Source organism: Asterias amurensis, chromosome 4 (genome assembly GCF_032118995.1).
Source record: "Asterias amurensis chromosome 4, ASM3211899v1".
NCBI classification, from domain to species: Eukaryota; Metazoa; Echinodermata; class Asteroidea; order Forcipulatida; family Asteriidae; genus Asterias; species Asterias amurensis.
This window is the reverse complement of record NC_092651.1, coordinates 20052335-20078585: the sequence shown is the minus strand read 5'-3', so window position 1 is coordinate 20078585 and position 26251 is coordinate 20052335. Positions and strand designations below refer to the sequence as shown.

The 26251-nt window shown below is 39.6% G+C and overlaps 1 protein-coding gene across 2 annotated transcripts in view; it reads left to right on the top strand.

The window, feature by feature from the left end:
• The window catches only part of LOC139936137 (PAN2-PAN3 deadenylation complex subunit pan3-like), a 50014-nt gene extending 30267 nt beyond the window's left edge, over positions 1-19747 (top strand). For both annotated transcript variants that reach the window (XM_071930872.1, XM_071930873.1), the window contains exons 6-15: positions 844-1046; positions 2493-2655; positions 4020-4178; positions 6732-6848; positions 7711-7938; positions 8548-8789; positions 9089-9228; positions 10058-10252; positions 11232-11370; positions 12111-19747. In XM_071930872.1, the coding sequence (XP_071786973.1) occupies positions 844-1046; positions 2493-2655; positions 4020-4178; positions 6732-6848; positions 7711-7938; positions 8548-8789; positions 9089-9228; positions 10058-10252; positions 11232-11370; positions 12111-12269 (1745 nt within the window). In that variant the 3' untranslated portion in view covers positions 12270-19747. The remainder of the gene's footprint in view (positions 1-843; positions 1047-2492; positions 2656-4019; positions 4179-6731; positions 6849-7710; positions 7939-8547; positions 8790-9088; positions 9229-10057; positions 10253-11231; positions 11371-12110) is intronic.
• The last annotated feature ends 6504 nt before the right edge of the window (positions 19748-26251 follow it).

Genomic DNA, 26251 nt, shown 5'->3' with positions numbered 1-26251 from the left:
AATTCATGCCAGCCTTCAATTTGATATCATGCGGTGACTCTCCTACTTTCCTTTCTTTTCTATAAAAAAAATACCCAGTGCTGTAGAAAGCTGGAAAAAGCTGTACAAACCTCAGCAAGGTTTGCCATTTCCTGTTTTTTTTCTCTTGCAAATAAAAATTTGCATGTCTGTTAAATGTCACTTGAATTTGCTGAAACCTTTATTTAGAAGTCTCTTGTTTCTGTGACATTTTAATGAGTGTTTAACAGAATCAGTCCAGCTCATTAGTTTCTTTCCCAGCCTTCAGTACCTTCTTGATTACGCAGGTTTTCCCCATTTGGGCTTTTCCTCTTACATCTAAACATTCTTTTTCGTTTTCTAATTACCATTCTGTTATTGCCTTCTGCACTGTTATAATGATAATAATTTGGAAGACTAATCAATGCACTGTTGGCCTTGTAATGAGAGAACTATAGCATTTAGGCCTGTATGCTTCGTTTGCGAAAGGGCAAGGTCACCAACACATGACCAAGGCATTTTCGCATTGGAAAAAAGGCACTCGAGAAGGAAATTGTTCATAAATATTTGTAGAGCATTTCAAGGGCACCAAGGCAATGACCAGGGGGCAATGACCAGGAGGCAATGACCAAGGGGCAATGGCGGCCATCGCCGTCATTGCCCTCTTGAAGTATCGGGCCTGTGCATGTATTTCCATATATTTGTCTATTAAAATTTGAAGTCGGTTACACTTGCTCTCAACATTAACATTTTAAACAGCAACGTACATTCGTTTTCTTTGTATCATCACAAACATAGATGTAATGAATTGTTTTTGTTTTCTCTAACCCTAAACCCATCTCACAGGTTCCCTGTCAGCTGGTGCCTCGCCCCTCCACTCACCCGGCAGTTCTCCATCCATGAGAAGGAAAGGAGGCCCTCCCCCACCCCTTGATATCAGTGCAGCCCAGGGGAACTTTGGCAACCCCCATGCGACCATCCAAGAAAACATTGGAGGCACGACATACTTCTACACAGAAGACCAAGTGCAGCCAGCAATGCCAAGAGTGGTAAGCTCAGGTTTTTTTGTTTCAAATACTTCTTTCACTGATAGAGGGCCAATTTCATGTAGCTTCTTATGCTTGAAAATGAGCTTAAGCACAACAAAATTTTGTTAACAATAATGGGGTTACCAGCTGAAATACCACCTGTGACTGGTATTCAGCTCAACTTTGCTTAGCAGGAAATTATAAAATATTTTCTGCTTATATGCAGCTCTATGAAATCGGGCCAAGGTCCTTGGTTCTTGTTAGAAGATGTTTATTTGCTGAAAATAGACTAGCTCACCTACCTATTTGCGGAACACTTTTGCTGAACACTCATCTGTTGAAGCAACAGGGGAGAATCCATCATCATCAGACTAGCTCAATGAGAGGTTGATACTATCGACATTATCCTTCGACCGACATGAACATCTTTGTCAGGCTGGCCAGCTCATCTCATTTTTGCAATGTGTTCCTGGCGCAAGCTTCCAAACAGTATCTTTCTCCCTTAAAGGCAGTGGACACTATTGGAAATTGTCAAAGACTAGCCTTCACATAACTTGCGAGATAATAATGAAAGAAGAAAACACCCTTGTCACACGAAGTTGTGTGCGTTTAGATGGTTGATTTCGAGACCTCAACTTCTAAATCTGAGGTCTCGAAATCAACATCGTGGAAAATTACTTCTTTCTCAGAGCTATGGCACTTCAGAGGGAGCCGTCTCTCACAATGTTTTGTACCATCAACCTCTCCCCTTTACTTGTCACCAAGTAAGGTTTTATGCTCGTAATTATTTTGACTAATTACCAATAGTGTCCACTGCCTTTAACAGAGGTCTGCTGGCTAAATGCAAGTTAAAATACCGAGGACCAGTCACAATTCTCTTCAAGTGGTCCGGCTGGCTTGTTCAGTGTTGAAAAGCTTTCCTATTTCGTTTGAAGTGTGAACAAATGAAAAAAAAAAAGCTTGTGGACTAGTGAAATGACATTAGGGCCAAATTTCATAGAGCTGCTAAGGTCAAAAATTTGCTGAGCATGAAATTTCTTCCAGTGGTAAAAACAGGATTACCAACAAAATTTCCATTTGTTGCATATTGCTTCTTAAAGGTAGTTAGCTGTTGTTTGCTTATCCTGAAAATCTCGTGGAAATTTGGTTGATAATCCTGTTTTTATCCAGGCAAAAAATTTCATGCTAAGCAAATTTTTGTGCTTAGCAGCTCTATGAAATTGGGCCCTGGTCATGCTGGCTGTTGGTTACATGTGTATATCACTAAAAATGTCCAGGGCAAGCCCTTGGTTTCCAATTAATAATCCAACGAGTAATGAGTTTACTATTCATATTAAAGACTTCGCATTTTGAGAAATGCATCTCCGAGATGATCGGAACTTCCTGATCCAAATCGTTTGAAAGGTATTAAGATGGTGTAACCGCAGACCCTAATTTGAAGATTGTGTTTTTTGTTTGTTATTGCAGGTATATCCCAACTTCCAGATGTATCACTCCATGCCTCCCCATGTTGCCTACATGAAGCCCAAACCCAATGCTCCTACATTCTTTGTCAGCGAAGAGCTGAAGATGGACATCTACAACAAGCAAGCAGCTTCCATGGCACAGGTCGACCCTGGAGAGAATCCTGGTAAGCTGCTTGGTCTGGTTCCCTGTATACATTATATAATTGTTGCACGCTGTGGCGGGGTCCATGGCGTTTTGTACGCCTGAGGGGGAAAATGGCACCCGAGGCGAAGCCGATGGTGCCATTTTCACCCGTGGGTGTACGAGACCCATGGATTCCAAATCACAGCGTGCAACAATTGTTTGTTATACCTTGGTAATATGGTTATTCCTCTTCTCAAAGCTATGATGTCATCTTCAAACATTATAACGACAGAGTATGCATAAGTTAATAAGCAGACGAACAGTTGTTCAAAAAGAAACCATTCTTCACTGTTCCCTCGAACCTGCGTCCGTTTCGTACTAAGCGCTGAAAATCGACCAACGGTGGGAACGATCAAGTTGATGTACACCGGCTAACATCACTTATGTTACCCGCCGCGCTGTGCAGCCATGGTACAAGTGGATTTGTTGCACGGCACGTAAACTTCACAACTTGTTACCAAGGTTTAACAAGTATGGATATATCACACCTAAGTTTACAAAACAATATAGGCCCAGTCTCACAGAGCTGCTTAAGCACAAAAGGTAGCTTAGGACAACAAAAATATGCCAAGGGTTACCAGCCAAACTATCAGGATACATGCACAATTTGTAACTGGTATCCTGCTCTTTTCTACTTAGAGTTAATTGTTAAGCAATATTTTCCATGGCACAGGTTGACTCTGGAGAGAATCCTGGTAAGCTGTCGTCTTGGTGTGGTTCCGTACATACCATGTACATAAATGCATTAGTGATTATAGCACAGGGACAACCTGAGCTTAATTGTATAGAGCTGCTTAAGCACAAAAAGTAGCTAAGCACAACAAAATTATGCTTACCAGAACATGGTCAGCCGCAATGCCATTTCTCACAGTCCAACCGATTTTATAACATGTTAGAGCGCAGGTATGTTAATCCAGAAGCTGTTGGTCCAAACCCCGCTGTTGTTTCAAATCCAGTTTTTTCTTTTTTGTTCAACCCAAAATTAACATGAGAAAAATTAACAAAATAGACACGAGTAGGATTTGAAACTTTGCATGGTGGAAGTAAAACTAAAGAGGTTGTGCTAACACCATGTGAATATCTTTTGAGTAGTGTTTGTTTTGAAAAGAATCGGTGGTTAACGACTCAACGTTTTGATCGTTATGCTCTGATGATCTCAGGAGAAAGCACTACTCAATAGAGATTTTCACTTGATTTTAACGAAAACTTCTTCAGATTAGTTAAAAAATAAATACAGAACCTAACAGAAATCTACAGTTGTTGATTGGGGTTATTACAAAGATTTGGATATTCGCGATTTGTAAGAGTTTCACGTTTCTGAGATAAATTATTCTTCGCCGACAGACATTCCACGGGAAGTTGACAAGTACCACACTCTCTTTCCCCTGGAGCCCCCGCCTAAGAGCCCGTTGGAGAAATCCAGTACTTTTGGCTACACCACAACGTGTTACAAGGCCATCAATAAGAAGGACAACAAACTCTACTGCCTGAGGAGAATACACGGTGAGTCAGATTGCCAGACACTGGAAAGCCACAAGGGTACAAACCTGTATACAGTGGTTGTCTGAATTTTTCTACATTTCAGATGTGTGGTTTTGTAAGGGGTATTTTAGGATTTTAGGTTTTTGTTTATTACCTCAAAGGTTTTTTTTTGTTTTACTCCAAACTGTCTAAATGGTCATTTTGTGTCAAATCCTGTACTTTTTTGGCCTAACCGTTATACTGGGGTGTTTTTAAGTTTTTAACATTCCAAAAGTGTGAATTTTGTACAGTTTCTATTTGGATTTTTCATGTTTTTAGGAGGGGGGATTTCATTCTTGTTTTTGGCCTCCAAACTTCATAAAATATGTTAACTTGTGTCCAAGAATATAGATTTTTTTTCTTTTTTTTTTCTTCTTTTAGCCTGGAGGAGGGCTTGTATATTATATGGAGGTTGTTTGAGGTTAATTCAATTCTCTGTTTATTTGGGTGATTCAAAACAAACCTGAAAAACAGTCTGCAAAGCAGAGCTGCCAACTCCTGATTATGCAGAAAGTTCCCTGAAAATGAACCAATCTCTCCATGTTCTGATGAGCACATTTGAAAATCTTCCTGATCATGGAAACTTCTTCCACATTATGTTGATTGTAACTCGAAATATCTCCCTGATTATTGGACAAATCTCCCTGATTGAAAGCTGCAAATTGTTGGCAGCTCTTGCAATGGTGAACACGATTTTGGCTGCAGCAGTGCATTTGTTCTTAACACTCCCAAAAATTGGAACCCATTCACTCACACTCCCAAATTTGGTACCAATTCCAAATTTTGGGTAGATGATTCAATTTGTCCTTGATCATAGATGGAAGTATACACGAGTGTTCAAATGTCAAATCTCGTTGGGGTACGTGTACATGTACAATGTGACTTGCCTTGTTGGACCCTGGGAATAGAATAATATTGCTATCTGGATCGTATGTGCCCGATCTTATTTATCTCACATGCCATTGTCTTGACAAAAGGTCGTGTAACTCGAGCTCAGCTGAAAGATAATCTGAGAGGTAAAGACCTTTTGTTGTTGATTACACATGCAACAGTGGCCATGTGGCCATGAGAATGTCTTAAAGGTGTCAGCCCTTTGACGTGTCTATAGGTCACTGCATTCAAATGTAACCCTTGACCTGCTTGGCTCAGTGAGTTTGTGTCCGACTCAAGCAACTTGGGCTATGGCTTTGGCTGTTGTCCATAGTGAAAATGCTGAAGAGTAGGCTTTTCAGCGATTCAGCTGTAGCTACAACTTAAGTCGTCAATTCGGACCTGGGCCCAATTTCATAGAGCTGCTTAAGCAAAAAATTTGCTTAAGCACGAAAATAGCTTGCTTATTTTACACATATTACTGGCAAAAATTTCATGCCATGTACATTGCTTGTGACTAATATTTAGCTGTTGCTTACTTAGCATAACAATTGAGTGGAGTCTTAGCCGGTAATCTGATTTTACAAAGCAAATATTTTTTTGCTTAAGCAATTTTTTTTGCTTAAGCAGCTCTATGAAATTGGGCCCTGGCCGTAGTTTTATAAAACTAGAACTCAAAGAGGGGTGTTTGTAACCAACTATTTAGAACCTTTCAATTTGAATGGTATATAATAATGATGGGTCAGACAGGAGGAGGGTTAAACATGTTAAAAGAAGTTTAATTTTTATTAAAATCTTTTGTAGATGCATCAAAAGAAGCAAACACTCTTGAAGGGGCATTCAGAATAGTCAATGTAAAAAATAGGCTATTTGATTTTTTTTTGGAAATTGTTTGTACCGACAAAACCACCCCAAATTGTGATTTAAATATTGAAAGGCTTCTTAGTATAGTCATCTACTGAAGAACAAAGTAATGCCTGAAATGAACCATCATCATCAATTCGTAGTTTAATCAGGAATGAATTAGACGGTCTTGGCTCACTTTTTCATTTGTTAAAGGCAGTGGACACTATTTGTAATTACTCGAAATAATTATTAGCATAAAACCTCACTTGGTAACGAGTAATGGGGAGAGGTTGATAGCATAAAACATTGCGAGAAACGGCTCCCTCTGAAGTGACGTAGTTTTCGAGAAAGAAGTAATTTTCCACGAATACGATTTCGAGACCTCAGATTTAGACTTTGAGGTCTCGAAATCAAGCATCTGAAAGCACACAACTTCGTGTGACAAGGGTGTTTTTTCTTTTATTGTTATCTTGCAACTTCGACGACCGATTGAGCTCACATTTTCACAGGTTTGTTATTTTATGCGTGTGTTTAGATACACCAAGTGAGAAAACTGATATTTGACAATTACCAATAAGTGTCCAATGTCTTTAATATTACAAATAATTTATTTTTTTAAATAAAACTGAATTTTTCAGTTGTTTCTTACTATTATAAAATTATTTTGACACCACAGTGCACTTTAATATTAAAACACGTTTTGATGCCTATCAAGGTCAGACAACTTTAGATTAAAGTCGTTAAAAAATGGCTTGTGAATCATCAAGAAATCAAAATCACCTGTCGTAAACGTTATCATTTTTATTTTTCCCATCCCAGGTTTCAGGATGACTAACACCCAGTGGATGGTTCTGGTCGACAAGTGGAAAAAGCTTCAGCATTCCAACATAGTCACCCTTCGAGAAGTTTTCAGCACCAAAGCCTTTGGAGAACATTGTAAGTTGGTATCTTGACTGCCATGTAGTGCACTTTGTTTACTGTTTAAAGGCACTGGGGTGGATTTCACAAAGGTAGTCCTAACTTAGGACTAGTCCTAGGCAATGCTAAGAGATAGGACCAGTCCTAAGTTAGGACCAGTAACTCATCCTAACTTAGGACTGTTCCTATCTCTTAGCATTGCCTAGGACTAGTCCTAAGTTAGGACTACCTTTGTGAAATCCACCACTGGACACTATTGGTTATCACTTATAGCTTAAAAACTTACCTGTTAACGATCAATGGAGAGCTGTTGATAGTATAAAACCTTGTGAGAAACGGCTCCCTCGGAAGTAAAGTGTTTTTCGAGAAAGAGGTAATTTGTCACTCTGATTTCGAGACCTCAGATATTGATTTTGAGGTCCCAAAATAAAGCAAGTGTGACAAGGGTGTTTTTTTCTTCCATTGTTATCTCGCAACTTCGATGACCAATTGAGCTCAAATTTTCACAGGTTTGTTATTTTGTGTGTAATTATGTTGAGATACACCAAGTGAGAGGACTGGTCTTTGACAATTACCAAAGGTGTCCAGTGTCTTTAAAAGGAACCTGTCTGTTTGGATTCTTGATTCAGATAGATTACTGTTGCCACTATTAATAAGTCCCTATGCCTATGACTGGTGTGCAAAGTACAACAGAAGATTATCTTCTTTATCCCGAAGAAAGTAATATCTATGAAAAAAAAACCTTGCAATCTGTTTTGAAATTTTCTAAATGATTTGTATGATACAATTTCACTGGCTTAGTGCCATAAGGTTGTTAGTTGCAATTTCATAATCAAAATGAACAAAAGACGTTAATGATCTCTCTCCTTCATTCCATCAGCCACGGTGTTTGTTCATGACTTCCACCCTACTGCCCTCACCATGATGAACAAACATTTCAGCGGACCTGGTGCCCAGTCCAATGGCTTCAATGGAGGTGGCGGAGGCGGTGGCTTCGGGAAGGGCCAACAGAATAAGGGCGGAGGGGGCTTTATGGGCCAACATCAGGGGCAGCATCAAGGCCAACACCAAGGCCAACACCAGGGCCAACACCAGGGCCAACACCAAGGTCAGCACCACACATGTCAGTCTCAAAATATTGGGTTTAACAGGGGCCAATTCCATAGAACTGCTTGAGCACAAAATGCAAATGCGATACGAGTTTTAAAAGTCACATGGCTGTTTTTTCATAGTGAATGTTTCGCACAAGTCAACTAATGCAAATAATTTGTTTGAGTTTGTTTTGTCAAAATCTGTATTCGCATTTGCATTCGCAGGAAGTATGTAATATGTAACTATTCGTTCTCTGTGGCGGAGGCGGTGGCTTTAGGAAGGGCCAACAGAATAAGGGCGGAGGGGGCTTTTTGGCAAGATAGACATATCCTTATACTGTGGTTTGGGCACTGGCCTGGTGACTGGTCTCGTTACTTAATCTTCTTTTCTTCCATTTTGTGCATGTTAAAATGTGATTTTCTTTGATTATTTGTATGTAGAGGGTGCAGTTTAAAGTTTTAAATTATTATTATTGTTATTGTTATCCAAATTGCTGCTTAGAATTCTTAAAAATAAAAGCCTGTATCAGTCGTCAGTTCTTGTACTCCGTAAAGTTATCCTACTGTTTTTCTTAACTGTCCAAAACAATGACAAATCTTTTTATCACCACCCCTTACTCCAATAGGTATGAATGGTCCCCAGCAACGAGCCGGTCTCCTTCCAGAGAGTCTGATCTGGACGTACGTCGTTCAGCTGTCCTCTGCCCTCCGGACAATCCACGCAGCGGGTCTGGCCTGTCGCGTCATGGACCCAACCAAGATCTTGGTGACGGGAAAGTCCAGGCTGCGTGTCAATTGTGTCGGGATATTTGATGTGTTGACGTTTGACGGGGGAAATAACCCATTGGCCATGATATCTCTCTATCAGGTAAAATTATCTCAGTCTAGTTAGGTGAGGTTATAGTACAATTATCTCGGTATAGTTAGGTGAGGTTTGCGGTAGCACCATGTGTAATCTCTTTTGAGTATCGTTGGTCTATTGTGAATTATAGGTGCTGTGTCATCAAGATCAGAGCTGGCCTGTGGCTAAGCTGGCCTGTGGATGTACACGCACACTCTCTGTATATGTGACACAAAGGGAGGGTGTTTTTTTATTTTGCAATATCTTAGAGACATCTCTTGAGTTACTCTTGTAAATTGTTTGTACTTTTTTTTCTCTTATTACAGCAAGAGGATTTAGTGTCCCTCGGTAAGGTTGTATTGGTCTTGGCTTGTAACTCCGTACAGAGCATTCAACGGCAGCATATCCAGGCCTCCTTAGAGCTGGTGGCTCACAACTTCTCGAGTGATCTCAAAAATCTCATTCTGTAAGTACCCATAATTGAACCTCTTTCCCCCCCCCTCTTCCCATCAATGGTTTTGCCTTTCGCGGACCTTGGATGTAACTTTTGGGGCACAGCAATTTTCCTCTGGTAAGAAGCACTTCTATGAGGAAAATATGAACTTGCATTGGAACTTTGCAAAGGGCACTACAGCATAAGCACAGAGCACCTCAGCAATTGCTGCGCGTGCTGTGGGTTAATTTGAGGCCTGCTTTTGTGTTCCCTACCTTTTGTGGTCAAACCAGCCCCTTCCGCTACCCCTACCCCCACCCCCTGCCCCCCTTGTCACTCTCCTCTGTGCTCATCCCCTGCTTTTTCTGTGTCCTCTCATCTCTGTCATCTCAATTGACAGCTTTTGTTGCTCCAAAGTACCTGTTTAAGTGTGTTGTGTTTTGTTGTCATTTACCTTTTAAGAAAGAAGCTGCTAGGGTCGTAATGTCATCCCCTACCTAATTTTGGCATATACCCACCATTTCATTAGAGGTTTTGTTTTTGGTAAGCAGTCAATTGTTGCCAAGGTCTCATGCTTAGCCAGTTCGCTTCAGGATTAACAGTTAAAGTTCATTTTTGTTCGAATTAATAATTTGTGTTGTCACTGAAACTTTATATTGACACCTATAACAAGACATTTCTCACTGCGTTTGCCTATTTTTATGGCTTGCCTTGTATTTGTGTACGGTCATGTTCTTGAAGCACATCCAAACCTTTCGTAAGCCATTACATGAATCTATCAGACGATCATAGACCCATGCCTTGGCGAGTTATTCAAGTGTACCATCCAATACTGACATCCAACCTTTGATTCCCTCCTTAGGTATCTACTGACCACCCAGCCCAGGCCGCGGTCTGTCAATGAGATCATGCCGATGATCGGTGCGCGGTTCTACACCCAGCTGGACGCTGCTCAAATGAGAGGAGACGTCTTGGAGGAAGAGGTGGCCAAGGAGGTCAACAATGGCCGATTGTTCCGTCTGTTGTGTAAGATGGGCACCATGAACGAGCGACCAGAGTAAGTGACTGTCTCATAAGTTTGTTTGACTCGCTTATTCTTTGAAGAGAATAATTATTAACCTTTAAGAAAAAAATCCAAACAGGAAGCTGATCTAATTTCAATGAAACTTCAATACAGTTTCATTCACTCCACTTAAAATGTACTTTAACTTATTAACTCACGATTCTGACATGAGCAGGCAAGCATTCTGCAGGCATGAGAAATTTCAGACTTTCATTTGAGTTCAGACCTTTTTGTTTCTCCAAGGTGATGACAAGTAGCTTTTATTTCTTTGATCAGCAGAGTCCGAGTTCAAGTCCCAGTCGTGACACTTGTATCATTAAGCAAAACACTTGATCACGATTGTTCGTCTTTAGGGTAGGATCTAAAGCCATTCGTCCCGTTTGTTATGTAATGCATTTAAAAGAACCCAGCATACTTATCGCATACCTTGTAATTGATAAATCAATCTCACATTTAGAATGAACCTGTTTTCAAGTCACTGGACACTATTGGTAATTACTCAAAATAATGGTTAGCATAAAAACTTACTTGGTAATGAGCAATGGAGAGCTTTTGATAGTATAAAACATTGTGAGAAACATCTCCCTCTGACGTAACGTAGTTTTTGAGAAAGAAGTAATTTGTCACTAAAATATTTTAATTGATTTGGAGACCTCAGCGTAGGCCTCAAAATCAAGCATCCGAAAGCATACAACTTGTGTGACAAGGGTGATTTTTCTTCCATTATTTCCACTTCGTCGACCAATTGAGTTCAAATTTTCACAGGTTTGTTATTTTATGCATTTGTTATATGAGATACACCACGTAAGAAGACTGGTCTTTGACAATTACCAATGGTGTCCAGTGCCTTTATAAGTGCTTTGATTTGCCCTTAGATAAAGTGTTGTATTAAAACTGATGATTCCTAACTACATGAAATCTTGACCCAATCCTTTGCTTTGTCTCTGATGATTTTCCTTGTTTGTTTTCTAAGGTTCAACGGTGATCCAACGTGGGCAGAGACCGGGGACCGTTACCTCCTGAAGCTGTACAGAGACTACCTGTTCCATCAAGTCACGTCGGATAGCGCACCGTGGATCGACATGGCTCACATTGTACAGTCTCTGAATAAGGTCAGAATCGATTCAAGAGCATTATAAAAATAATAAAAACAGAAATAGAAGTTCACATCTTCTTCTGCGACAGTCTCTCTCTGTCCTTTCTCTATGCTCATAGGGATAGCTAATAGTCAAAATGATGCATTCAACCTAGGGCAGATTTCACCAAGAGCTAATATTGGTCTAAACTGTTTATCGCTTTTAATTGCTAAGCAAAGAGTGGTGTCACAATACAAATCACTATGGCAACATTGAAAACTCATCTAAACATGAATCTTAGTGCTTTGTGAATCACATCAGAGTGTGGGTTCGAATCCCGGTCGTGACACTTGTGTCCCTGAGCAAGATACTTAACTATAATTGCTTCTCTCCACCCAGGGGTAAATGGGTACCTGTGAGGGCAGAGATGGTTTAAGGAGTGAATTAAGGCCCAGTGACCAGGGGTAATAATGTGAAGCGCTTTGGGACGCCCTGCGGGTGTGAAAAGCGCTATATAAAAACGGGTTATTATTATTATTATCCCTGATTGTAAAGTTGTGCTCATATTCTCTGAGTTATCTACCAAGATTTTAATAACTGCTCTAATAGTTGTCTGTAACACCAATTTTGTTTTTAATAGACCTTTATGCATTGCCATCAACCAACTCTATGTAGTGCACATAAAGGTCTATTTTAAATAAAGGCATTTCAAACTACAAAATGATTAATTTCAAATTGAGTGCTTTTTATTCTCCTCTTCCTCCTCTCATTTCTAGTTGGATTCTGGAGTACCGGAGAAGGTTACCCTGATGTCTCGGGATGAACAGAACATCCTGGTGGTGTCGTACGCCGACCTCAAACGCTGCTTTGAGACTACCTTTGAAGAGATCCAGCACAGCCAGAGTGCTCCCACTGAAGCAGCAGTGCAGCAGTAGTTCCAGTGTATCGGTTGACTCTAAGCCTAGGGTCTGCGAACAAAAAAATTCCTAGCCTACGAGTATACAAGAGAGAAAGTACTCACACACACAAGAAAAAAATTTAAATTCTTACTGCGCGCGCCTCTTTGGATTTTGGCTAAGGTTCAGACTAGTACAAAGCTTACTGTGAACTTCCATTTGTGTAATATATTGCAGTCATGTCCCTATGAAATCCCTGTGAAATCACTATGAACGAGGCCCTGGAGCTTAGAGCCTATGGAACACTGGTGCCAAGGGCCTACGGATTACCGATACCTAGGATCTACGGAACACTGGTGCCAAGGGCCTATGGAACATTGATACCTAGGACCTACGGAACACTGGTGCCAAGGGCCTATGGAACACTGATACCTAGGACCTTTGGAACACTGGTGCCTAGAGCTTTCGGAATACTGGTGCTTATGGCCACCCAAACACTGATGCCTTGTAAGTCGAGCACCGGTGTCTAGGGCCTGTGGAACACTGGTGATTAAGGCCTACAGAATGCTGGTGCCCGAGGCATACGGAACACTTGTGCTTAGGGCCTATGAAAGAACTGGTGCCTAGGACCTCTTTAACACTGGTGCCTAGGGCCTACGGAACACTGGTGCCTGGAACCTGTGGAAACACTGGTGCTTAGAACCTATTGAAACACTGGCGCCTAGAACCTTTGGAAACACTGGCGCCAACAGCCTACGGAACACTGTTGTCTAGGACTTTATGAATACTGGTGCCTAGGACCTAGGGAACACTTACCATACAACAAGGTATCTCGTAGGCATGTAACCATTTAAATGTCGGCTCTGTGATGCCGCCCACCATCGTTGTGGAAATACATCTGTGTCGCGAGTGATAGTTGTGGACAACAAACACAGATGATTATTGTTTTTGAACCCTGAACCAAAAGGTTTGCTGTTGATTACTGTGGATATAGCGTTCAAAGAAACACTGAGGAAAGCTGTTGGGATCCATCCACTTCGGTTGTACGGTATTGCGTGGCAGTGAAAATGTATAAACCTAGCCATTCCGCGTCTCTGTTGCATTCGCTGAAGGGAATTTCTCGCTACCCTTTGTGACAACAGAAACTTGGGTGTCAACTTTATATGTACATTTTGTAGTATGGATATTGCTTCCAATGACCGACTTTGAAAATAGTCAGACGCAAATTAACTGAAGTATTGTTATGTACACCTTGTAGAGATTGATAACTACATGTATACTTTAAGATACACCATTAAAAATGATCCTGGAACCTTATTCCTTCATTCTTCTTGTCGAAACAAAGTTTGTTAAATTTACCTCATGCCTCCAGTCTTTGGTAACTCGAAAGCAAAATTCATGTGGCGTACATGTTATTTATGCATTGGGCATAGTGATATGATTTAAAACTGCATGATTGGGAACAAGCTGCAAGATATGTTGTGACACCATCTCTCTAATGGTGGTTCTCAAATGAACCCGATTTAGCAGCAACTGAGTTGTTAAGCGTTATTTCTCCGAACCCTAATTTTTACACTTGCCATCTTCCGTGTTTCATGTAGGACAAGTTTGGGATCATTTTTACCTGGTGCAAGGTTACTTGATGCAAGGTTAATATATGAAATCTCAAGGTATATTAGTATTTTTCAATCAAAAACAGTAAGTAACTACAAACTCAACTGGCATTTATTTTACACCTTTCCGATAAAATCTGTCCGGTTATTGAACAGTAATACTAATTACACCTCTTTCCGTATATCAAAGTGTCGAGATAGTTAATAGCTTTGCCGTCTGTACAGAGCGCCTTCTGTAGCTGATGGATCAGCTTTCCGAGCTTATAAGACATGTAATAATTGAGGGTAAAGGCCGAGTCACACTGAAGCGATAACAAAAATGATAACAATCACGATGCACAGAGAATGCCTTTGTATGGTTGAATTGCTCCACGCAGCATACGCCTAGCTCATTCAACCAATCGAGGGAGTGCATTGTTATTCTCGTTAACGTTCATGTTATCTACGCCTGTGTGACCGTGGCCTTAAAGCCATTTCATGATGTAATCTTTACACCACATGTACCGTTTCCTTCCATGAGTTTTATATTTGTAATTATTGTCAGTCGATTTTAAATAGATAACTTCCTTTTGTTTCTCGATAAGGCAATGGATTGTAAGATAGTAACAGAAATTTTTGCAATTTCTAGTATTCCCTTCTTGATTTGAGACCCTCTTTGGCGAGTTTTCACCGGGATAATGAAGAGTGAACTTTGTACACAGTTTTCGAGGGAGGGGATATTTTGTTTGTTACAATTTTTTGGGCCGAAAATCACCGCCTTGAAATGGAGTAAAAAAGATTCAGCGTCCATTATCTATGGAAAAGGTTTCAAGAAAAGACAGACAGGAAATTCTTGTCGACAAGTGTGAGAGATTATGTCACGGTGCCTGGTGCTAGCCATTTTTCGTGAAGTGCCTATTGTATAAGGGAAAAAAAAGAAAGAGAAGGGACAGTTTCAAGAAACAGACTTTGGAAAAGGATGGTTGGAGATAAGAAATGTAAGGTTCTCCTTGAACTTGAAGACAGCTAAAGAGACAATGTTAACTGGAGTCTAGGATTTAGGACAGTATTTCAGAAACTTGTCTGCAACACAGAATCACCAAACTTTTCTCTTGTGAAATCAGCATTTGTTTTTACAATAATCTGCATATTTGTGAATTGGCGCAACGAGGAGTTGTTTGTACAGCAACAGAGATCATATCGTGAGGATATTCATTATGTTTTGAAGACTGAAGTAGTAGAAAATGATTTTGTAGTCGCCTCTCTTGAGGAGTGGGCAAGCAAGTACGATGCTGGTGTTCAATGCGATCAAGTTGCACCTGTAACTATTTCAACTAATATTAGATGCATCTGTAGGATAAAGACACCGCGCTGTCGACACAGGAATGCACATAGAACCATTGAGAAATGATTTTTCGGTCATCTTCAAGATTTTTCTTCTGTTAAACATCAAAATCAGTGCATCTAAGATGAGATTGCATTATTGCCAAAAAGCAACGACTTGTATAAAGAAGCCAAGATTGCGAGCAAAGTGCTGGCCTGTGGATGTCGGAAACTCAAGTTAAATTCGCGGAGTGAATGAAACTGTATTGAGGTTTGGCCAAATCAAATCAGCTTCCTGTTTGGATTTTTTTGTATGAAGGAGTTAATGGCAGAATTCAGGGGAGAATCTGAGTGTTTTCACTGGAATCGAAGCTGGGACATGTATGTTCATGTACCAGTCGCTCTTCTATCTTGAATGCGAAGAGACGTCACTGCTTTCACAGTGCATTTTGCTGTCGCAGCACCTCATTGAAAAGATATGTGTCGATATGAAATGTTTGCTTCTGCTGTACTTGATCACGTGGACCCTCACCCGATGTGCCAGCTCAGTCCAACTTGAGCTCAAGACCACGTCAACCCGGCCAGTACATGTAGGTGGGGAATGGAGCTCCGCTGGGCCCCATCACTCAACCGGCGCCTCAGAATGCCCCATTGATACCCTGTGATGTTTTCATCCAGTAAGCGAGTGGTTTAGATCAGACATCATAAAGAGAACCCAAGCTAGATTGTGATTAAGATAACCCCCTGAATTCAACTGAGGTTACGTGTAGGAGTACAGCGGATGTAGAGTGTAGACAGTTGGAGTGCATAAGAGCAGCGATGTGTGTTTCAATTTCTCAGTGTTAAGACTGTCGGTTGGAGACACTTCAAAATGCTTCGGTTCGGAGGACAAGACAAGACCCTGTACAAAAGTGCTCTTCCTAGGGTCATGCCAATGTATAAAGGACTTCCATGCACTAGTGACACCATCACCTCTTAATTGTCATTGGATTAAAACGCGATTTTGTTCCGACTAAGACTGGATACTTTCATCTCGTAGGATGTGAACAGATTTGAATGGAGCATGCAAAAAGAGAAAGCGTGCAAGACGCTGTCCGCCTGAGAAAGGAACGCTAGAATCTTCATGTGTAAATAAACGACTTTTTAAAGTGCCGTACTGTACTACTGATGTACTGACTGCAGATTGCTTTAACGTAAAACCAAGTGTAAACATTAACAACAAATCTGATGTTGAAAAGTGCCGCAGTACAAAGGAAAATTCATAGTACTGAAACTTGTACAAAAGTGATAGTTTTGTTTTTAAAAATGTATTTTTAAAAGAAGCCTTTCGTATACTAAGTGAAAATGACTGAATACAAAAGCACATTCTTCCCCGATGGTCGAAGTTGAAGGCATGTCCTTTGCAGTTGTCTGTTTCTACCATGGGAAACATCCATAGAGCTGTTAACAGATTGGCTAAGCTGAAAAGTGTTGCTTAGCAGAAATGAATTACCAGCTAAAACGCCAGCTGTCTTACACACCATTCCTAACTGGTTTCTCCAAGTAAAATCTGCTTAGCATATGAGTCTGTCATACCATGCATACAGTACCTTGTGATTACAGTGTGTTGTCACCAAATTAATTGTAGTTGGGTATCCATGTCTAATAGTGAGCCATTTGTGAGTTTGATTTGAATGAAGTACATTGGGTACAATACCTTGCTTGGTTACGAATGCTCAGTTTGAACACCTCAGACTAAATCTAATGTTGCTTTCAGACGTTTTTTGGACATGCTGCATGGGATATTATCAGCTCTTGTTCAGAAAGTTCATGGACTGCAGAGTGTGTACCTTATAAGATCTTTTAGTCAAACAGCTCTATGGAATCCATACTTGTTATTTTCACCACAAGTTGAACATGAGTTCAATAAAGACACTATACACGTTTGGTAATTGTAAAAGACCAGTGTTCTCACTTGGTGTATCCCATCATAATCATAAAGTAACAAGCCTGTGAAAATTTGGGCCCAATCGGTCATCCAATCTGCGAAAAAATGATGAAAGAAAAAACACCCTTGTTGGACGAATTTGTGTGCTTTCTGATAGGAATAAAAGACTTCTAGCTAGAAGTCTTTTATTATTTTAGTGAGAAATTACCGCTTTCTCAAAAGCTACGTTACTTCAGAGGGAGTCGTTTCCCACAATGTTTTATACTATCAACAGCTCTCCAATGCTCGTTACCAAGTCAGTTTTTAAGTTAATATTTGTTTTGAGTAATTACCAAACGTGTACCTTCCCTTTAAAGAGTGCAAGTTGGCAAGAAAATTCCAAGATTTCACAATAATTTTGAGCATCAAGGAATTGTTTAAGTACATGAATCCACATAACGTCAATCAAGTTGTAGTGAATATTGTTTTGTATCCAGCTTTATAAAATGTTAATGTTGTCGCCCCAAATCCAAGAAAAGTAAATCGTACAATGCCCATCTCACCTTAGTAATGGTTTTACACAATGCTGGTTCCAATAATGTAGTTTGAACCAATATTAATAATAAAGTACCACCACTAATTGAAATTACATTTGAGTAAACTGAAATATGGATGCTGCCATTTAGAAATTTACAAAAAAAAACCTGATGAAATACAGCTGGGGACAATATTAGTTTGAGTACAAACTCTTTGTGTCTTCATAAATTGAAAGTTTTAAATATGTTTTCTTTCAACTGGGATGCAGTTCCAACTGGAATGTACAAACTCTGCCTGCAGGAAGTCCAGGCTCTTTTGTAAACATGTGATTTCACAGGTTATGTTTTTTACAAGTGGTGTTTTGGGGGGCGCCAATATCACAACATCACTGTGAAAATTGGCACTAAAGTAAATCCTAGTCAACAAATGATAATTGTGTATTACTCATGAGCCTTTCCTTAACCTATCAAGAATTCACAGAGATCATCATTCGCACATTTGTGTGAGTGCAGCATTATTGTCCTTTAGGAGAGTGCGCACATTTTGCCTCTATCATCAATTTGAATTTTTACTATCTGCCCCAGTTTAACAGCCAGGGAAATACTTTTGTGTAATGATTTGTCCCTGTATGTTGCTGTGAACTGCATAAACTAATTCAAGTTTCAATTTTGTGTACAATTTTTAGTTCCTTGGTAATGTTTGGCAATCTCTTTGAACTCATTCCATAACGGCTTTATGGAACTTTGCTGTTTTGGGATGTGAAACAACTTCCTATACTACTTTTTACCTGACTTCCTTTATAGTTTTACAAGTGTATAGTTTAAATAAATGTACGATACAAAAATTGTTGTAATTTTTGAAAACAAACAATCTGGAAGAAGCTTCTTTAGCTGTGGCTGTTGGCTGCAATGACAATGTTGAAGAATAGCATTTGCTGCTATCTAGCCATAGCCATTGCCATATCGAAAGCCATTAACTCGGACAAGGCCTCACGTACACAGTGGAAACACTGCTCTGCCTTTAAGCCTATACATTTTTAGAGCAGCAAATATTTTGCAAGTGATGGTTTGAACATCATTAGATGGAGCCAGATCCCAAGCCAAGGTTTTGAGAAAGGCCCCAGAACAGATTACGCCCGTCTGTCATTACAAGCTCGAACAGCACCCTCATTGAGGTCAATCAGTGGCCGAGAGTCGACCAATCCTGGGCTGATAGTTGTCCAAAGCGTGTACACATAAATGCTTCCATTGTTTGACCTCGGCCAATGGCGGCCATATTGTCCAATATTCACTGCCATCTGCCAGAAAATCTTCCCCAAACACAAACATTTCTTATGTTTTATTCATACAGTAAAAATATGCATGAATAACTATGTATGAACACACATACGTTATCTGCCCAACTGTTATTTGGTGTTTTCAGCAGTCAACACATTTGGCAAATCATTTCAAGATTTTTTTACTGAGGGACTGCCATGCATTGTATGGTTTTAAAATGCACTGTATAGCTCACACTCAGTGGCACTCTGATGATTGGGTTGCAGATGGACTGCAAATATTCCCTGCAAATTCCCTGTTTACATAAATGTGATGCTCTACTCCTGCAGTTTTTTTTGAAAAAATAGCGGAATGGCATTTAAAGTAAAGACAAACAGAACATGAGCCATTGTATCAATTTGATATAGGCCCAAATGTCCAAAAGCATTTTATATGTTGAGAAATACTTATAGGCCCTAATTAGGTGTTATTTTTGTTAAATCTCTTTATCTCATCTATTCGATGGGCAAACAGTGCTTTGTGCATGGCGCAATTTGGGGTAATGATAAAAAATGTCATTCGAACTGCACTTCGAGCCGTTTAATTAATGTAATCTTCCATCATGAAATTGTTTAACAAACTTATGTGTAATGTGACATTCTTAAAAGCCCAATCAGTGAACATGTTTTCAAGATGCTGAATTGCAAACATTCGACAACACAATTTTGTCCTTAGAATTGTTAAACTCAATTATCCTGCAGTATTACTTATCAAATTTGTAATCAGTCAATTTCATAACGATGTTCTTTTTAAACCTTGGTCATATTTGACCATCAGTTGAACGAAAAAAAAAAGTAAATAAAAGTTTTTAAAAATAATAAAATGTAATGTCTACCAATTGGTACAAATGGTATTTCTGTGTGAGAGTCTAGTCGTTTTAAATTTGTTATAGTTGATTATTCTTATATTTTGAATCATTATAACCATAATTGGTGTTGGTCTACAACTACTCCTAGAACTATGAGGTTTCGTTCCACTATCGTCTCCCGAGACGAAACCTCATAGTTCTAGTAGTCTACAACCAGCCTGTCAAAATGGCGTTTGTTGTCGGCTCAGAGCAGAAATGCCTTTAGCCTATAAAGCCTTAGAAAGGCAGCAAAGATGGGGTATAAATAACTGACTGGGTCTTAAAAAGTCCTTTCTGCTCCGAGCTGACGAACACAAAGCAGCTTGAGTAGCAAAACACTCTGTTCAAGGGTAGAAGGCTGAAATTGAACCCATCTTGTTGATAAAGTAGGCCCTCTACCGGTACCTGTTACCTAACAACATAACCCCCTTCTGTTGAACCCTTGCTCTTTGCATTTGTGTAGCCGCCCCTCCCCAATTCCTCTGAAGAATTCAGAAGATTTCCATAACACATTAACCCAGGGGGGAGGGGGCGGGGGAACCATGCCCTATATCCACCAAAAAGATGACACAGTCTTCTTGATTTCAACGTTTATTTAGTTGATTTTAAAATGCATTTACAGATAAAGTTGTTAAATTTTTCTTAGACACAAATGAACTTTTCTTTTAGTACCCGTGAGTGCTGGTAGCACACTACCACCCTGGGGCATTTAAAAAAATTACATTAGTGAACTCCACTAAAGAAGGAGGAATTAAAAAAAATTGAGAAAGAATAGCAACTTATGCTAATAACCCTACCCCCCAAAAAACCCATAACAACCTAACCACGCCCCCATCCGTCTCGAAATGTGACTGGAATAACTCTCGATTGGTGGCGCTGTGTTGTTCGACCGTGCAGTAAAGTTTGTTTTTTGACCCTTTTCGAAACCGCGGCATTGGATTCGCTTTTTGGCACAGTTCTCTCGTCTGAAGCCCTGAGCACGTACGCAAATATACGCGCAAATTGTCAAATTAGCCGCGGGCCCAAGCTAGCCTGTGCCGATCCAAAGCCGTAGTTTCGAAAAGGGCACAAGTTGGACTTCCGGGTTCATTGCATGCTGTGTGATTGACCATTGAGTGTGTGATTACGGTGAGTTTGGTTGCGCTGTTTTTAGTTTTGTAAATCGAAGCTTTTCTCCGAATCCCCCCAAAGCCGAGGAGTCACAATGAGTGAAATGAAAACTTGGCCATCTCTTGTCGGAAAGGTGAGGTTATAAATAATTATAAATTTGTGTTATCATTTAAAAATTCATTTCATGAATGACTAACCAAGTGTAGTTGTAGTGTACTGTGTAACTGTAAGTAAGCAGCAATGAGTCTTTTTACTTGCACCTTGTTCCTTGTACAAACGCACCCCTGCACCGCTCATGGACAAGTAGTCTCTCGGCTTTACGTCCTGTCTTATGGACCCTACCGAGTATCCAAGTAGAAGTAGACTAGAAGAAGTAGAAGTACGTTGTCGTCAACACTATAAAATAGGTGGGCAGTTACCACTCCCCTCTTCCATACCTCAATAGGCGTGATACTGATAGGGAGTCCGGTAAAACGACCTTTTTCAGATTGTCTGTATGTGTAACTGTGTGAAAATAACAACTTTTTAATCAACATTTGTTGTCCTTTTCGTTCATCGAATTTATTATTTTATGCTATATTTAACTTTAAAGTAAATGACAGATTTCTCTTTTCATTTGTAATATTTTTTTCCATTCTAATAATAATAATAATAATAATACGAATATTATTCTAATTAGTTGTGATAACGTAATCCTCCTCTGGACGGCCGCCAGGCCTGAGGGTTATGATATTCTCTCGAGCGGCAATTGACAATCTGGTCCAACACGTAAAATTTCGACAGCTATTCACCAGATTTGCCCCATTTTTACCACTTACAAAAATCATGGCACAAATTCTAAGGGCACGAACTTAATCCTCAATGTTCAATGAACACTCAAAACACCATTGAGAAAATATTTTTGAAGAAAAGGGTGAAAAACTTACCAGATCCTGGAGTGAAACAGTCACAAATTTTCAAGGTTGAAAATTTGGACCTGCGTTGTACGCCTGTTTTTTTTTACTTCCCGATAAAAACGCTTTATGTTTTGGTCACCAAGCGCTGAAGTGCAGGAACCAGAGTTGGACTAAACCATTCTGTTAATGGGGTGTTACAAGGCAGTGCAGCAATGCGTGTGCGCTGTCCGTTTACAACGCCAGCCGTTCACTCATGCATGAGAAAACGGTTGTGGCGCGTGAGACCCCTGCCTAAAGGGTGAGTCCTGAATGTGGTAGCCTGTGCTAGTACAGGCTTGAACTCAAGAGTACAACTTGCATTGCAGTAGATTCTTATTGTAGAAACCATCATGTAATATGTGTCAATCACCCAATGGGTTAAACCCTACCCTTTTCATATAGGCACAAATTTTGTTTATGGGGTAATCGTGGCTCAACAAGCTCAAACTTCATATTTCCAATAAACGGTTTCGCGCTAAGACATGTTCTTTCTCGTTGGTCACAGTGCGCCGGTCAGTCGCCTTACAAGAAAAGGACATGTAAAAAATACACTATAGTCACACTTCAAAAGTTTCCTCTAACTAAAAAACTTGCGAAACTTTAACTACATATGTAACACACAACTCTTATACTTATGGTTCAGTTTTCAGCAAGTCCCCTACACCTTGAAGTCCTCCAAGAGAGGCAGTAGGCAAGTCCTCCAGGAGGCACAGGCAAGATCTTTAGAGGAAGCTCAAGATGTGCCTGAACATCGCGCTGTTCCCATCCATTGGGTACTTCCCATCCACATCTCTCTTGAAGAGGAATTCAGAACCAAACATCTCGGCCAGAATTGTGTCCGGTCAATTCCTTGGGAGCAATTCCATGGTCAGTCGCATTACACTTTTCAGTGTCATTTCTTGATGTTGGTGCTAGAAGTTCTCTGTGAAATTCTCTTTCCACTAAGTTTATAAACTGATTACATGTAACACACAAGGCTTTGAAGTGATGATATTAGAAATGTTTTGGGCTTTGTGCTCTGGATGTTGTAACATTGTAAAAAGAGGTCAAAGCATTACACAAAAAGGACACTTGTAACAATTCAAAAGTTTCCTCTAACCCCTAAACTTGCTAAAGTTGAATTACATGTACATAACACAAGCATCTAAAAACATACCTCATGAAGGAATCCAGCGATTAACTGTCATTTCCATACTTGTCATTGTTTTGCTAATTACTGTTTCTAGTGTTTGTTTTTCTTGTGCGCCTTGGGTGCCATTTTAGGCAGATATGTGGGCTTTATAAATCTCTAGTTATTATTATTATTAACACAGAACTCTTATACACAAATCTCCAACAGGATACTTATAATCGGTCAGCAACTTGCTTTTAGGTATACATGTACATGGCATTTATAACCATGGTCAGTCGCAATACGGTCAGTCGCATTACAGTTTTTCCAGTCAATTTAGCCGAGCCTACATGGAGCCCAAGCTGAGTTCTCATTTGGCAAAATTGTGTTTATACCTTGTAAACAACATTGATTTTATACTATAACTTCTAAGTTATAGTTGTGACCCAAATTTTATTTTTGGTGTCATATCCATGTTTGCCTGGAATTGCCCATAAACTTTCCAAATCTGCTATTACTTATTTTATGGTCGTTTGAATATCGACAGTCGGGCGCATTTTGACTGAAATCAATGAGAAAGAGCATGCAGTAGCGCGAAAACCGTTAACCGGATGGAGCTGAAATTTGAAAGTTGAGCAATTTAAGAAGAGGGGTGATTTGACAAGAATGACCCATAATCCCAATGGGTATTACCACTTGCTCCACTTTCAGTGGCATATCTGGGATTTGAAGCTAGGGTTTGTCAGCTCAAAAGACAAAAATACGTTTTATTTTACCCTTACACCGAGTTGTATTCAGCACTGTTTAGTACTGTCCATAGTTCAGACAAATCCATGGGCAAATCACTCAGTTGGGATGCGAACCCACAACTGTTGATTTCCTCTCGACCATCGAGCTAGCCCAGGGGTCAATTTCACAAAGAGTCTTGTAGCGGACTAGTCTTATCTCGAGTTAGGACGAGTTAGGACTTAGGACTAGTCGTAAGTTTTTAATATCTCCTAGGACTAGTCTTAACTCTTTATGAAATCGACCCCATCATCTAGAGTTCCTTGTTTTGGAACAAGTGATTTGTCTGTGTTTTTTTCCCCCAGAATTCTGGAAATGTGTGGGAAAAAAAATGCTTCGTTTCAATAACTCAAAACCTAATTCTGAGGTCTCGAAATCAAACTCAAATATTTGAGTGGAAAAATAATTCTTTCTCAAAAACTATGTTCCATTGTACTTCAGAGGGAGCCGTTTCTCACAATGGTTTATACTATCAATAGCTCTCCATTACTTGTTACCAAGTAAGTTTTTTGCTAATAATTATTTTGAGTAATTACCAATAGTGTCCAGTGCCTAAAAAGTCTGCAGCCTCTACATCAAGTGATGTTAAATATTTTATTTACTATTATATTTACTATTGTTTATGAAAGTAAATACTTATGACGCTTGTGATTTTACTTTGCAATCATTTTATTATTTATTCCAGAGTGGAAAAGAGGCAAAAAAACAGATCAAGAAAGACGACTCCTCTCTCCAGGTAAGAAAACAGTTTCTTGAAACTCATCTTCCATAAAATGGTCTGGATTCGTTTGGTATTGACTCTGAAAATTTTAATGGCAATACAAACCTACTAGGTAAGAAGAACATTAGTTTTGGATACAAAGCTTTTTTTAAAGCTTTACCTTGAAGGACTGCGTTTAAGAAAAAAGATAATACTTTAAATCCCTCAAAATTTGAATCTGAGAAGCAGTATTGCTTCTCAGATTGTGTATTCTAATTGCAGATTATTCTCCCTGTGTGGAAATAACCACTCCAGATTTTTGTCAATATCTCAAAAAATGCTCTATAACCCTTTGAAATAAAATATTCACAGGATAGTTTTATGTTGAAACAAACCGGGTGCTGCCATTACAAACATACAATCCCTTAAAGTAATACACAAATTTAATTATGTTTTAAATTATTCATAATTTCTTACCCTGAAAAAATCTCTGGCTGTTTTGGATGGAGCATGGGGAAAAATGTTTTCCTTTGTTGGAAAACTTTTAAAGACCCTGGACCTGATTGGTAATTGTCAGAGACTAGTCTTCTCACTTGGTGTATCTCAACATATACATAAAATGACAAATCTGTAAAAATTTAAGCTCAATTGGTTGCCGAAGTTGCAAGATAATAGTGAAAGAAAAAACGCCCTTGTCACATGAAGTTGTGTGCTTTCAGATGCTTGATTTCGAGACCTCAAGTTCTAAATCTGAGGTCTTGAAATCTACGTTACTTCAGAGGAAGCTGTTTCTCACAGTGTATTTTACTATCAACCTCTCCCTATTACTCGTTACCAAGTAAGGTTTTATGCTTATTATTATTTTGAGTAATTACCAATAGTGTACAGTGCCTTTAAGGAACCCCTACTCTACCCCAAATATCTTTGGAACATCACAAAGATACATGTAGGTGTGCATGTCAGTGTTGTATGCCATTCCTGGGAGTGCGAGACTGAGACCACAGAAAAAGTCATAAGATGGGTCTCTAGTGGGAGGGAGAGCAGGTCTCAAGTCCTTGTAACGTGTGCATTTTGGCCTAGGTTTTCCCTAAATGGAAAATTAGCATGACCCTTTACAACGTTGTATCTATGGTGGGCACGGCAGTGCTGGGCGGGCCTGTACTGCCGTGCCCGCCCAGAACTAAACAAATTCGGTCAGCACTCTAAGCAAAATACACTGTACTGTGCACCACATATTCCCCAGAATGCACGTTACTATGATAATCCCCTGTATCACAACTAAATAAATTGAATAATTTGTTTGGACCACTCACCCTTGGTGGACTAAATTGGATTTAGAGCCCACCACTAGAATTGGTCTAGCTACAACACTGACCCTAGACTTAGAACAATATCAAATTTAAAGGAACACGTTGCCTCGGATCGGTCAAGTTGTTCTTTCAAAAGCGTTTTTAACCGGTTGGTATAAAATGCATATGATTAGAAAGACATTTTAAAGGTAGAATATAATGATCCACACAAGTATCACTTGAAATTCTGTGGTTTTCCTTGTACCTTGTCAACAAACATGGTCGTTCATTTTTGACTCCCATAAATGGCCGACCATGTTAGTTCGCAAAAGTAAAAGGAAAACCACGCAGTTCCGAGGTAAATGTGTGTGGATCATTGTATTCTACTTTTAAAACATCTTTCTAACCATATGCATTTTATAACCAACGGCTACAAACGCTTTTCAAAGACCAACTCGACCAATCCAAGGCAACGTGTTCCTTTAAGAGGAGTGGATGAGAACGTGAGTGAAGCCCCATTGACTCTAGCCCTTTTGTTGGCAAGAAAAGTTTTCACTGTAGGTATTCAC